This window comes from Salmo trutta, chromosome 3 (genome assembly GCF_901001165.1).
Source record: "Salmo trutta chromosome 3, fSalTru1.1, whole genome shotgun sequence".
In the NCBI taxonomy this organism is placed as follows: domain Eukaryota; kingdom Metazoa; phylum Chordata; class Actinopteri; order Salmoniformes; family Salmonidae; genus Salmo; species Salmo trutta.
Genome location: NC_042959.1, coordinates 30,870,378 through 30,883,659, shown reverse-complemented (window position 1 = coordinate 30,883,659; position 13,282 = coordinate 30,870,378). Strand labels below are relative to the sequence as shown.

The window sequence follows — 13,282 nt, the reverse complement described above, 5'->3', positions numbered from 1 at the left end:
AGGGTCTGTTCCAGTGAGAGAGACACGATGATGTAAGCTTTTCTGGGGGGGTTGTTGGGTTCTGGTTTGTCCTTTTGGGTGATGAGTTGTTTGACAGCACACCTGTGCAGTAAGTGCTTGCGAATTCTTTGATTGTACAGTAGTTTCCTTCCTGTCACACTGCAGGTGTTTGAGCCTATCAGGATGCTGGGCCAAATGGTCTTCCCTGTCCTAGTCATGAGGGAGCACAGTCCTGCAATTTTTTTTGTTTGGGGTTTTAGGTTTGGACTGGACAAGAGTTTATTTGTTTGAAAATAAAATATGTGACTCGGTTATATGATTTCGATGTGTTTTATTCTCACCAAATCAAGTCCACTGGTAGTGGTAGTTGTTTAAATAAGACAATGTAAAATTCATATGAATGTAATATTGGGGAGGGAAAAAATGTATTTATATTAATGTAGAGAAGTACCAAAACATGAACTACAAAAGCTAGAAATTGTTATCTAAACTCTCCATAGGGAAATATTAGGGGAGGGCAGGATGCAACTGACATCCTGGAGGAGCTGACTAAACTGAAGACCAGTCATACAGGAACCAGTGAGACTTCATACAGTAAACCACCATCCCAGCTACCACATGGATGATATCAGGTACCTGACATTAAAAGTGCTCTGCAGAGCTCAACCATCAAGATCACTCCTCCATGATAAGGTTCTTCTTGGCTTTGTCTAGCCTGTCCAGGACCTCACTGTACAGACCTGACATCTGTGGACAGACAAACAATACTGGATATTAGCAATGTAATTAAGAAACAAATGGCTAGGTCTATATTTGTTTCCAGTAACAGGTATACAGTCAAACTTTTCTAATTTAAGACGAGGCCGAGGCCTCTCATTTGACTGGATGACTCAGCCCTGTCACGCTCCATTGCTGCTCCAACCCTCCCACAGTCAGTCAGTAGTACCTGTGTCTGGTAGCTCTCCTGCAGGGAGCCCAGGTGCCGGAGGAAGCTCATGCCCAGGCCACACCACCTCTCAGCCTCGGGGTACTGGGCCAGGCTGTACAGCAGGATGCCTGTGTTCCAGGCTCGGGTCAGCAGCCACAGGATCTCCATCTCAGGGAAGTCCTCAGGCTGGAGAGGAGGCACAGAGGAGACAACGAACACATTCAAGCTGCTGCCGTCCACCTGGCTAGGAGCACCAGTGATAACTCACCTGACCTCAGAGCCCAGGTATGCCTATGAATGTGGCTTTCAGTGTCTATAGTCAGTCTGGGTGTCAGAAAATAACGGGATTTTATACAGGACCATGCTCACTTGTGAGGAAGATTAAAATGTATGTGACTTTGATGTATATTAATTTAAGTCACTTGTCCATCCATTGTTTTAATGTATCGATTACAAGGTTGTGTAATGGAAAATCTGCACGGCAGTGTTTCAATTTGCAACTCTGCATATGACAATGTGCCTGTGCACATAAAGCTTGGTAATGCTTCAATACTCTGATGTGTCTTTTCACCAGTTTAACAGCAGAGCAATGGCTTGTACAGCATATTACCATTCACATTGGCAGGAAAGGGATGGTGAATGGAAGCATCTGCTAATTGAAGTGCTGCTGAAAGCCCATTGATAAAAACAAACAGGAGATGCTTTCAGTGCAGCGGCGGAGGAGGGCGGAGGGACGAGGGGGTTAATTACAATGCGGGGTTGCTTGGGGGTGGCGGCGGTGGCGTGAGATTGCTGCCGACTCACTGCGGCTGTGATGATGGACAGGGCCTCTTCATAGTAGCCCCATACCTCCTCCAGCACACGGGCCTCCACATCCGACACGCCGCTGGGTAGCGACAGCTGGATCAGGCTGTGGACACACTGGCTGAGAGGGAGCATTGAGATAGAGAGGGAGTTAGACATCACACACAGCAACCTACGCACGGACACATTGGAGTTCTGTCACAGCAAATATCTGACTGGATCATATATGAGTCTCTGAAAGACCCGTTCAGTGGATCAATGGTAAACTGTGAGGCTTTTTTTGTTGTTGTTTTGTGATGGGATGAGCAATGAGATGGCCACACACCTGCAGCGGGCCAGGTCTGCTTGTGGTTGTTTCCTGTGCAGAGACAGAGCGATCCTCAAGGCCTTCTTACACAGCAGAGGGAAGTGGGCAGGAGGCTCCATGGCCAAGGCTGAGGACAGAAGAAACACACTCATCACAATACTCAATACAAAACTGTGTGGCCGGGCAAAAAACACTGGATGAGGAGGACAAGTCCTGTAAGGAGAGGGTCAACTACGGTGTTTACTCTTCACCTGCCATGGTCTCCAACACCTTGATCTCAACATTATCCAGCTCCAGCACTGACTCCAGCACTGTCTCCACCTTGGGGTCGTTGAGCTTGGCACGAGCCTCAAACTCATACAGCAGCAGCAAAACGTTGGTTGGGTCCTTGGAGTTGTCCCCTGGGCGTGAGTATCAGATGATGTCAGATTATTCTCCTCACACAACGTAATCCAACATCATGGCAGAATTGAGCAGAGCACAGTATGGAATGGAAGAGGAGGGATAATTAGGGCCACCTGATGCTTTAAGAGTCTTCCAGACCTCCCAGCAGATCTGAATGTGCTCCAGGGCTTGTGTCAGTTGCTCCGTCTAAACATGAAGACAGTGACATTGTCATTCAGTATTCATCATCGCCACCTAGTGGCCGCTACCATAACGGCAAGATTAAAAATAACTACCTACGCCAGCACTGATAACATGGTTAGTCACCTCTCCTCTCCGCTGGTCTTGGTAAATTTCCATCCATGCGGATGGAGAAAGAGCTAAATATGGAAGACAGGCAGAGAAAAAGAGGGAGAGAGAGAGAGAGAGAGAGGTACACACCTGTTCAGAGTGTGGAGACTTCCTGCAGAGCTCCAGAGAGGCAGCAGCAGCCATCAGCAGGCACGTCTTCTGGCCCATCAGCACGGCCCGGTCCGGGGGGCAGAACTGGGACAGCTAGGGTTACCACACACACACACACACACACACACACACACACACACACACACACACACACACACACACACACAATATATATATATATATATATATATATATATATATATATATATATATATATATATTAAGAGAACCATAAAGATGAAGGACCACAACACAGAGAATGCATTAAATGGAGGGTGACTGCGTGACGGTCCGTGTCTGTGTGTTTTAGGGGTGTAAGGGTATAACGACTGACCAAGTTGTTTTATGTGGAAGCTGCAGGGCTCCACGTTTCTATCTTTGGCAACACTAATTCCCTGTGGGTTGTATTGATCTACACCTGCACAGATACAGATCAATTCTCCCGGTGATGCTAATAAGAGGACATGCCTGGTAAGAGAACACAAAGAAATCCCTCATCCTGTCAGGGCTGCTCTCACACTGCAGCGCAGAGTTCCAAGCTAAGACACGCAGGCACACAGAAATAAAATTAGACAAAATGCACAGTGCACTATGCTGCTTACACAGTGCTACTGTAATTCGTAAAATAGCAAGATGATCCAGATAATTGTACAAGAGCAAGATAAATAACAGTATATCTCCAGATAGTATGTAAGTACCAATTTTCCTGAACCAGTTGGCGTCCTCTGTGCGCTGCTCTACAGCCATGCTAGGCCCTGGGCTGAGCTGTGACACTTTCTGCAGTGCTGTGGTGGTGACAGTAAACAGCAAACACTGGCTGGGTGAAAACCAAGCAGCAGCGCACAGCAGAGAAAAATAGAATCGGCACTAAAGCTGAGGATTTTTTAAGCAGCGGTGGCAGAGGTAGTGGGGGCGTCTTCCTGGGGGGGGGCATATGTGAGAAGGTCACTTCTGGTGACTTTTTTAAAGGACATTCTACTCCCAAAATGTATGAAAATTAAATTACGTTCTCTTCCTTTGGAACTCATCTGTAAATCGAGGACAGTTTAATTTGATCTCGATCTCAATGACATCACCAGCCAATTCTACATAATAATTTTTTTGGGGGAGACGGGGATGATTTAGCAGCTCCGGTGCGCATAGGGGAAACACTGATAATGCATTACCTCAGAGTACTCATATATTGAGGGGAGAAAGATGTTGCTGTAAGTGTGATTGTTGTACATTGTACTCACCCATTTTTAGATATGACAGCAGAACATCCAGATTTGCATGTCTATATATAGAGGAAATGCAACAAGCCGAAACAGTAAATCAACCACAACTGAAACGCTGTAGAAATGGGCAGCAGGTATCCTAACGGTTAAGAGCGTTGGGCCAGTAACTAAAAGGTCGCTGGTTCGAATCCCAAAGCCGGATAGGTAAAAAAAGTCTATTGATGTGCCCTTGAGAAAGGCACTTAACCCTAATTGCTCCTGTATGTCGCTCTGGATAAGAGCGTTGGCTAAATTACTAAAATTAAATGGAGCATTTAAACACTATTGTATGATCATGTTTCACGATATCTCACCTTATCTCCCCACTGGCCTTTTCTATTGTTGTGAGCACTAGTCGAACCAAACACCTGTAATAGACAAAGACCATGAGGACTCGGGACCTAGTTCCTTTCACCTACTAACACTGTACTGAGAGGCACACATTTCACAGGAGAAATTAAAAGATATAGGTCAGTAGATCATGGAGACACAGTTAAACCTCACTGAAAGCTTAAATAGCACCATGTTTCACTACATCATGCATTCTAACACATTTATGTTGGAGACTGGTGATGCGACACAAATTGTGATAATCAACTGTCATTGTATGTTATGTCATGTTTATGATAAGGTCATCTTGCAAAAGTATTCATCCCCCTTGGCATTTTTCCTATTTTGTTGCATTACAACCTGTAATTTTAAATGATTTTTATTTGGATTTAATGTAATGGACATACACAAAATAGTCCAAATTAGTGAAGTGAAATGAAAAACATAACTTGCTTAAAAAAACATTTAAAAATTAAAAACAGAAAAGTGATGAGTGCATATGTATTCACCCCCTTTGCTATGAAGCCCCTAAATAAGATCTGGTGCAACCAATTACCTTCAGAAGTCAAACAATTAGTTAGATTGCACACAGGTGGACTTTATTTAAGTGTCTCATGAGTTGTCACATGATCTCACCATATATACACACCTGTTCTGAAAGGAGGTCTCCAAACAGGTCAGGGACAAAGTTGTGGAGAAGTACAAATCAGGGTTGGGTTATAAAAAAATATCCGAAACTTTGAACATCCCACGGAGCACAATTAAATACATTATTAAAACATGGAAAGAATAACAAAACTGTCAAGACAAGGCCTCCCACCAAAACTCACGGCCCAGCAAGGAGGGCATTAATCAGAGAGGCAACAAAAGACCAAAGATAACCCTGAAGGAGCTGCAAAGCTCCACAGCGGAGATTCTTTAAGCAATGGCTTTTTTCTGGCCACTCTCACGTAAAGTCCAGCTCTGTGGAATGTATGGCTTAAAGTGGTCCTATCTGTCCATAGGACCACTTTAAGCCATACATTCCACAGAGCTGGACTTTACGCGAGAGTGGCCAGAAAAAAGCCATTGCTTAAAGAAAAAAATAAGCAAACACATTTGGTGTATGCCAAAAGGCATGTGGGAGACTCCCCAAACATATGGAAGAAGGTACCTTGGTCAGATGAGACTAAAATTGAGATTTTTTTTCATCAAGGAAAACACTATGTCTGGCGCGTCACCCCGAGAAAACCATCCCATTTTTTTCATCAGCAGGGACTGGGAAACTGGTCAGAATTGAAGGAATGATGGATGGCGCTAAATACAGGGAAATTCTTGAGGGAAACTTGTTTCAGTCTTCCAAAGATTTGAGACTGGGACGGAGGTTCACCTTCCAGCAGGACAATGACCCTAAGCATACTGCTAAAGCAACACTTGAGTGGTTTAAGGGGAAACATTTAAATGTCTTGCCTAGTCAAAGCCCAGACCTCAATCCAATTGAGAATCTGTGGTATGACTTAAAAATTGCTGTATACCAGCGGAACCCATCCAACTTGAAGGAGCTGCAGCAGTTTTGCCTTGAAAAATTCCAGTGGCTAGATGTACCAACCTTATAGAGACATACCCCAAGAGACTTGCAGCTGTAATTGCTGCAAAAGGTGGCTCTATAAAGTATTGACTTTGGGGGGGTGAATAGTTAGCACGTTCAAGTTCTGTTTTTTTGTCTTATTTCTTGTATGTTTCACAAAAACATATTTTGCATCTTCAAAGTGGTAGGCATGTTGTGTAAATCAAATGATACAAACCTCCCAAAAAATACATTTTAATTCCAGGTTGTAAGGCAACAAAATAGGAAAAATGCCAAGGGGGTGAATACTTTCGCAAGCCACTGTATGTCTTACAGATGGACCATTCACATAGTGTTCCTGATCTCGCTGGACAAGAGTTCACTGATGTTGTTTGTGTGCGTTAGTAACTGACCTGAGAGCAGTGAGAACCTGAGCTTCATCTTTTGAGTGTTCACACAAACTCTCCAGAGCCTTCATGGCTGTGTCTTGTTGCTCATTCTGGAAGGAAAGGAAACAAAGGATGACAATGAGAATGATGGGTCTTTTCTCCTTCAACAATTCAAGAGCTTGGGACTATCTGCAAAAAGATGATTCTGAGGTAATTGGCTTTAAAGTTCCAAACCCTCATTGGTTTGAATGATGTCAGCAACTTTAATATTTTATTCTTTAGAACATGAATGGGGGTATTTACTAAATAGCTAGAGAACACTGAAAAGAACAAGGCTATGTCAATAACTACATGTTGTCAAAAATGAAGATAGAACCTTTTAGTCCCAAGCTCTCAAATTGTCATCATCCTCATTATCATCCCCATAATCAGCAACAGTATGACCATCTGTTCCAGAGGTAGGTCAGTAATGGGGACCCACCTCCAGAGCGATCTGAGCAGCGAGACTGAGGAGGTTGGAGGCAGCATTCTCAGCCACTAGCAGTCTGTCCTCACTGGACACAGGTCCTTGGGCCAGAGCCCCAATGGCCTTCACTGCCTCTGCAGCTGACAGAAACAAGGCTTCAGACTGAGAGGCACAGAGGGCCTGAATACATGTAGTCCATCCTAAAACTCACCACACTCATGTAATATGCTGTTACCTTTCTCCACATTGTTCTCCAGGACAGCAATCTTGTAAACACTGAACTGAGTGAAGATGCTGTTTGGATCACATCTCTCTGCCTCCTTTATTGCTTCTTTGGCCTGACACACACACACACACACACACACACACACACACACACACACACACACACACACAGGAATGCACACACACAAAGATTACTATACAGTAATAATTACAACATGCTGTGTGAAGTCTGTTGTCACACTATTGAGTCACCTTGTCCAGCTGCTGCAGTTGCAGTAAGCAGGAGGCTCTGTTCCTCTGAAGCTTGGCCAGGTTGGGCTCCATCTGGCCAGCCTTGTAGAAACTCAAGGAGTAGTTATACCACTGCAGAGCCTCTGAGAAGTTCTTAGTCTGGAACAGGAAAATGACTCACATCCCAACACATACAGACTTCACTATGACAGAGCAATGTACTTATTTTCAGCAGACACCCTAGACCCAAACTGTTACAGACCTATATCTATTCTACCCTGCCTTTCTAAGGTCTTCGAAAGCCAAGTAAACAAACAGATCACCGACCATTTCGAATCCCACCGTACCTTCTCCACTATGCAATCTGGTTTCCGAGCTGGTCATGGGTGCACGTCAGCCACGCTCAAGGTCCTAAACAATATCATAACCGCCATCGATAAAAGACAATACTGTGCAGCCGTATTCATCAACCTGGCCAAGGCTTTTGACTCTCTCAATCACCAAATTCTTATCGGCAGACTCAACAGCCTTGGTTTCTCAAACGACTGCCTCGCCTGGTTCACCAACTACTTCTCAGACAGAGTTCAGTGTGTCAAATCGGAGGGCCTGTTTTCCGGACCTCTGGCAGTCTCTATGGGGGTACCACAGGGTTCAATTCTCGGGCCGACTCCTTTCTCTGTATACATCAATGATGTCGCTCTCGCTGCTGGTGATTCTCTGATCCACCTCTATGCAGACGTCACCATTCTGTATACTTCTGGCCCTTCTTTGGACACTGTGTTAACTAACCTCCAGACGAGCTTCAATGCCATACAACTCTCCTTCCGTGGCCTCCAACTGCTCTTAAATGCAAGCCAAACTAAATGCATACTCTTCAACCGATCGCTGCCCGCACCTGCCCGCCCGTCCAGCATCACTACTCTGGACGGTGCTGACTTAGAATTTGTGGACAATTACAAATACCTAGGTGTCTGGTTAGACTGTAAACTCTCCTTCCACTCACATTAAGCATCTCCAATCCAAAATCAAATATAGATTAGGCTTCCTATTTCGCAACAAAGCAGCCTTCACTCATGCTGCCAAACATACCCTCGTAAAACTGACTATCCTACCAATCCTTGACTTTGGCGATGTCATATATAAAATAGCCTCCAACACTCTACTCAGCAAATTGGATGCAGTCTATCACAGTGCCATCCGTTTTGTCACCAAAGCCCCATATACTAGCCATCACTGCAACCTGTATGCTCTCGTTGGCTGGCCCTCGCTTCATATTCGTCGCCAAACCCACTGGCTCTAGGTCATCTATAAGTCGTTGCCAGGTGAAGCCCCGCCTTATCTCAGTTCACTGGTCACCATAGCAGCACCCACCCATAGCACATGCTCCAGCAGGTATATTTCACTGGTCACCCCCAAAGCCTATTCCTCCTTTGGCCGCCTTTCCTTCCAGTTCTCTGCTGCCAATGACTGGAACAAATTGCCAAAATCACTGAAGCTGGAAACTCATATCTCCCTCACTAACTTTAAGCATCAGCTGTCAGAGCAGCTCACAGATCACTGCATCTGTACATAGCCCATCTGTAAATAGCCCATCCAACTACCTCATCCCCATATTGTTATTTATTTATTTTTTGCTCCTTTGCACCCCAGTATCTTTACTTGCACATTCATCTTCTGCACATCTATCACTCCAGTGTTTAATTGCTAAATTGTAATTACTTCGCCACTTTGGCCTATTTATTGCCTCACCTCCCTTATCTTACCTCATTTGCACACACTGTATATAGATTTTTTTCCTATTGTGTTATTGACTGTACGTTTGTTTATTCCATGTCTAACTCTGTGTTGTTGTTTGTGTCGCACTGCTTTGCTTAATCTTGGCCAGGTCGCAGTTGTAAATGAGAACTTGTTCTCAACTGGCCTACCTGGTTAAATAAAGGTGAAATAAAAAAATAAAATAAAAAGTTCTACTGTACCTCAAAGTTCTTGGAGGCTTTGTCCCACAGCAGGAGATGTAAACAGGTGAGAGTCTGAGGAGACAGCTGTTTACCAGTGTAGTGGCCTGAAAGAGGACATATCAGCAATCTTACAACTGCATTTTCATTTCACTGCATCAACACCACCACCATCATCACCACCACCGTAGTACCTGTGATGATGTCCACCACCACCACCACCGTAGTACCTGTAATGATGTCCACCACCGTAGTACCTGTGATGATGTCCACCACCACCACCGTAGTAACTGCGATGATGTCCACCACCACCGTAGTACCTGTGATTGATGTCCACCACCACCACCGTAGTACCTGTGATTGATGTCCACCACCACCACCGTAGTACCTGTGATGATGTCCACCACCACCACCGTAGTACCTGTGATGATGTCCACCACCACCACTGTAGTACCTGTGATGATGTCCACCACCACCACCGTAGTACCTGTGATGATGTCCACCACCACCACCGTAGTACCTGTGATGATGTCCACCACCACCACCACCACTGTAGTACCTGTGATGATGTCCACCACCACCACTGTAGTACCTGTGATGATGTCCACCACCACCACCACCGTAGTACCTGTGATGATGTCCACCACCACCACCACTGTAGTACCTGTGATGATGTCCACCACCACCACCACTGTAGTACCTGTGATGATGTCCACCACCACCACCACTGTAGTACCTGTGATGATGTCCTCTATTTTCTGTTTTCCCAGAAGCTCCTTGCCTCTCTGCAGCAGCAACTCAATGTGCAGGACCAGGGCACTGCCCAGTTCAGGGGACGACTCAAAGTGCTGGCACACCCTCTTCAGGTAGTCAAAGGCCAATGTCTCTCTGGGAACACATATCAACAGAACACACGGCACATATCAATGCAATATATCAATACAATGTTGTATTTCAATGGAAACATGAAAATATTTATATTATAAAATATTTACATTATTACTTTATCTAAAAACGTCTGGAATGAATACAATGGCACAAGTGGAAATCTGATTTGCAATTTGTTAAGATGATCAGTGTGTCTACCTGTCTTCAGCCATGAGTAGTTTCACTGTGCTTAGACACACTTCCAGAGGAACCTCCAACTCCAGCAGCTCTGTCACTCCTGAATGGAGACAGCAAGATGAAATGGTAATGCATTATACAGTACTGTAAACGGAGGACTTGGGAGTCCTTAAAACTCCCACTCAAGCCATTCAAAAAAGCAGAAAGAGAAACAGGGTAATGTCCTACTCACCAGCTCTTATGTGGTCATCCTGAGCCCCACAACTCAGTAGAATTCTGATCTTCAGGTAGAGCCCAGAGGGATGCACACTTTCCTGTCAAATTGCTGAGTTTTAATCGAAAACCAAATAATCTTGCTTAATATTAGAAAGTATCAACAAGAGTGATGGGGGGGTTACCTTATTGGCTAAGTTCACAGCATTGAGTGCCTTCTCCTGAAACTGCTGACAGTCCCACTTCATATAGACAGTGGCAAGGAGCCTCAGGACCTTGGCCTAAATAAGAACGTTCAGCAATTTACTCTACTGTAATTAAAAACAAATCAAAACATTGGAGCTTTTGGCGTTTCTAATAACCAGGAAGTACTAGTGAAAAAACTGAAGAGACTATGGTATGTATGAACTGCACTACTCCCTTACTTGCACTTCAGCACCAGGGGAGTATTTTATATTCATCTTCCCTATGTCATAACTCTGGCTGGAAAAGACAACAGTGTAGATATTCATGTACTGCACTTTATCATACACCTTAATTAAAATAAGTAACATATTTCAGATGTTGAGCTTCTGTAATGCTTCCTTTATGTCACTAATATAGTATATTTTGTCAAGCTAAATCAATGCTATTTACCTCAACCAGAATGAACTCTCCTCATACTTTTTCATATTGTAGGAATCCACTCCGAAGTTATAGCACATGAGAGAGAGATAGCCTGTCTTTGGGGGGGGGGAGGGGGGGAAGTAGCTGAATATACCTGCCCAATATCGGGAGAGTTAAAAACACTAGTGCTTTATCAAAGTAATATCTGAGTTTAGTTTCCTTTTTGCATCCTACCTCTTTGGGGAGCCGCAGTAGCATGTCTTTACAGCGCTGCATGCAGGCCACAGCCTCTTGGTGATTCTCTTGAGCAAGTGCCTGCATCAGAATAAAAACATATCATAAGCTACCAGCACATCAGTGAGGTAAAGCTATATGTGAACAAAAAACTATTTTCTTCTTCATTCTGCAGATGTGTGAAAATTTCACTTTCAGTTGCCAAATTTCACAAGTACAAATTAGCCTAACATTGTTGTATGTGTTAGATGGTGAATCCATCTCTAGCTCACCGACTCAGCTTGGTAAGACAGAACTCGAAGCAGGTCCTTCTCTACATCTCCTTTCGATGTGTTGATGTCTGCCCCTCCATGGCCTCGGGATGTTAGTCGACTGTACAGTGTCTCCAAGCTCTGGACAAATAATATTATGAACATTTGAGTTCAGTGTTATGACAGAAGTTCTAAAAGTTTATCAACTGTCTTATATACTGTACAGAGTCATAGGGCATAGTTTAACATATTCAAGCTTACTTTGACAGCAAGGCTCAGGAAGTTATCAGCTAGCTGGGGCTTTTTACAGTCTAGCCAGGTTCTTCCTGTCTTGCTGGCCATCTGTAAAGAAAATGTTAATTTTCTTAATTAATGAATTACAGTAACACAGAGGTAGGCCTTACAGTGCAGTGGTTTATTTCATGATCCATTTCACTAACCAGGATCTGTTTGCGCACAGCGCCCTCTGCTGGATTCTCAGGCTCACAGGCGTACAGCAGCCTGCATGCAACATGACGCACTGACACCACAGACACACCAGGAGGAATACATCACAGGAGAAAGTCAGTAATGATGACAATGGCATAAATCAGGTATTTCACAGCAAAAAAAAGTATTAGGCTACCTTTTGCTTTCTGGTGCTCATTTATGGCTGTTCCCACACGTTTGGTGACTGCCCAATTCCACAGCTGAATGGCACTTTCTTCAAGCTAGAGAATGTTAATTTGAAGTGGCAATTAGCAAACTAGCTATTTTTCTATAGAATAAATTATGTATTGACTAAAACACATGCACCTTTCAATGGTTTCATTAGAGAAGAAAAATACTGCTCTAAGTTTGGCTGCCAACCTGAGGATCCAATGGTGTTACTCTTGGGAAGTCTTCACAAAAGAGCTTCTCAATAACCTCATCTGTATTAGCCAGTTGTTTCTGCAGCAGGCGCTCTGTGAGACCTTTAATAAAACATAACTATATTATCCCAAAAACTACCATGAAAATAAATACATACAGGTGCCTGTTGAGTGACGTGACAGGTTGGCATTGCGTTCGAGGCACCAGTGGTCGCCGACACCATCGACGTCTCATGTAATGCCAATACATTTCAAGGAAACTTTTGCGAATTTCAAATGAGGAATATAACCAATATACCGGTAACTTAGCAATATATTTCAACTTTGCTACATTTTCTGAAGCGTAAACTAAAGCACACTGGAAGGTTAGTCAGCTGGCTAGCTAGCTAGCTAACGTTAAGATATACGTTAGCAGTCAACATTTTATGTCAGAAAAAGTTGCTATAAACTCACATTTTACATTTGAAATAAACATATCCATGTTTCGAGTGAAGGAAAGTGTAACACCTTAAATAGACACAAACAATGTAACTAAGCTCGCCAGCTAGCGCTCTATTCGGATGCTGATGCTGATAAGTGATTGACAGCTGTGATCTTGGCGTTGCGCGAGCCGCTCTCTTGAAGTGACGTCAGAGAGAACGGCCCTTGTTATCCGCGAGCCCTTAGATGTGCACCGCTGACACCACCCCATTGAAGTTGAAATTCAAATGGTTAAGGTTAGGTAAGGGTCAAATGTTATTTGTCACATGCGGCGTATACAACAAGTGTAGACTTCACCG

General features: G+C 44.0%; 1 protein-coding gene across 5 annotated transcripts; it reads right to left on the bottom strand.

Annotated features, from left to right (window-relative positions):
* Positions 1–247: 247 nt before the first annotated feature.
* Positions 248–13,077, bottom strand: tex11 (testis expressed 11). 5 transcript variants are annotated; one of them, XM_029730234.1, is made up of 29 exons: positions 12,957–13,077; positions 12,502–12,605; positions 12,278–12,362; positions 12,093–12,172; positions 11,914–11,994; positions 11,674–11,793; positions 11,402–11,482; positions 11,198–11,283; positions 10,987–11,044; positions 10,747–10,842; positions 10,581–10,662; positions 10,370–10,448; positions 10,020–10,171; positions 9,305–9,390; positions 7,350–7,487; positions 7,108–7,210; positions 6,888–7,012; positions 6,431–6,516; positions 4,456–4,509; positions 4,121–4,161; positions 3,584–3,670; positions 3,354–3,424; positions 2,865–2,978; positions 2,558–2,630; positions 2,291–2,440; positions 2,058–2,166; positions 1,679–1,853; positions 947–1,114; positions 248–747 (listed from the first exon to the last, which is right to left on the bottom strand). In XM_029730234.1, the coding sequence occupies exons 1-29, from the start codon at positions 12,982–12,984 to the stop codon at positions 676–678; spliced, it is 2,784 nt and encodes a 927-aa protein (XP_029586094.1). In that variant the 5' UTR covers positions 12,985–13,077; the 3' UTR covers positions 248–675. The 5 variants fall into 5 exon arrangements, with proteins under 5 accessions (XP_029586094.1, XP_029586112.1, XP_029586102.1 ...); XM_029730252.1 differs by having other exon boundaries at positions 1,733–1,853; XM_029730242.1 differs by having other exon boundaries at positions 6,888–7,006.
* Between the last annotated feature and the right edge of the window lie 205 nt (positions 13,078–13,282).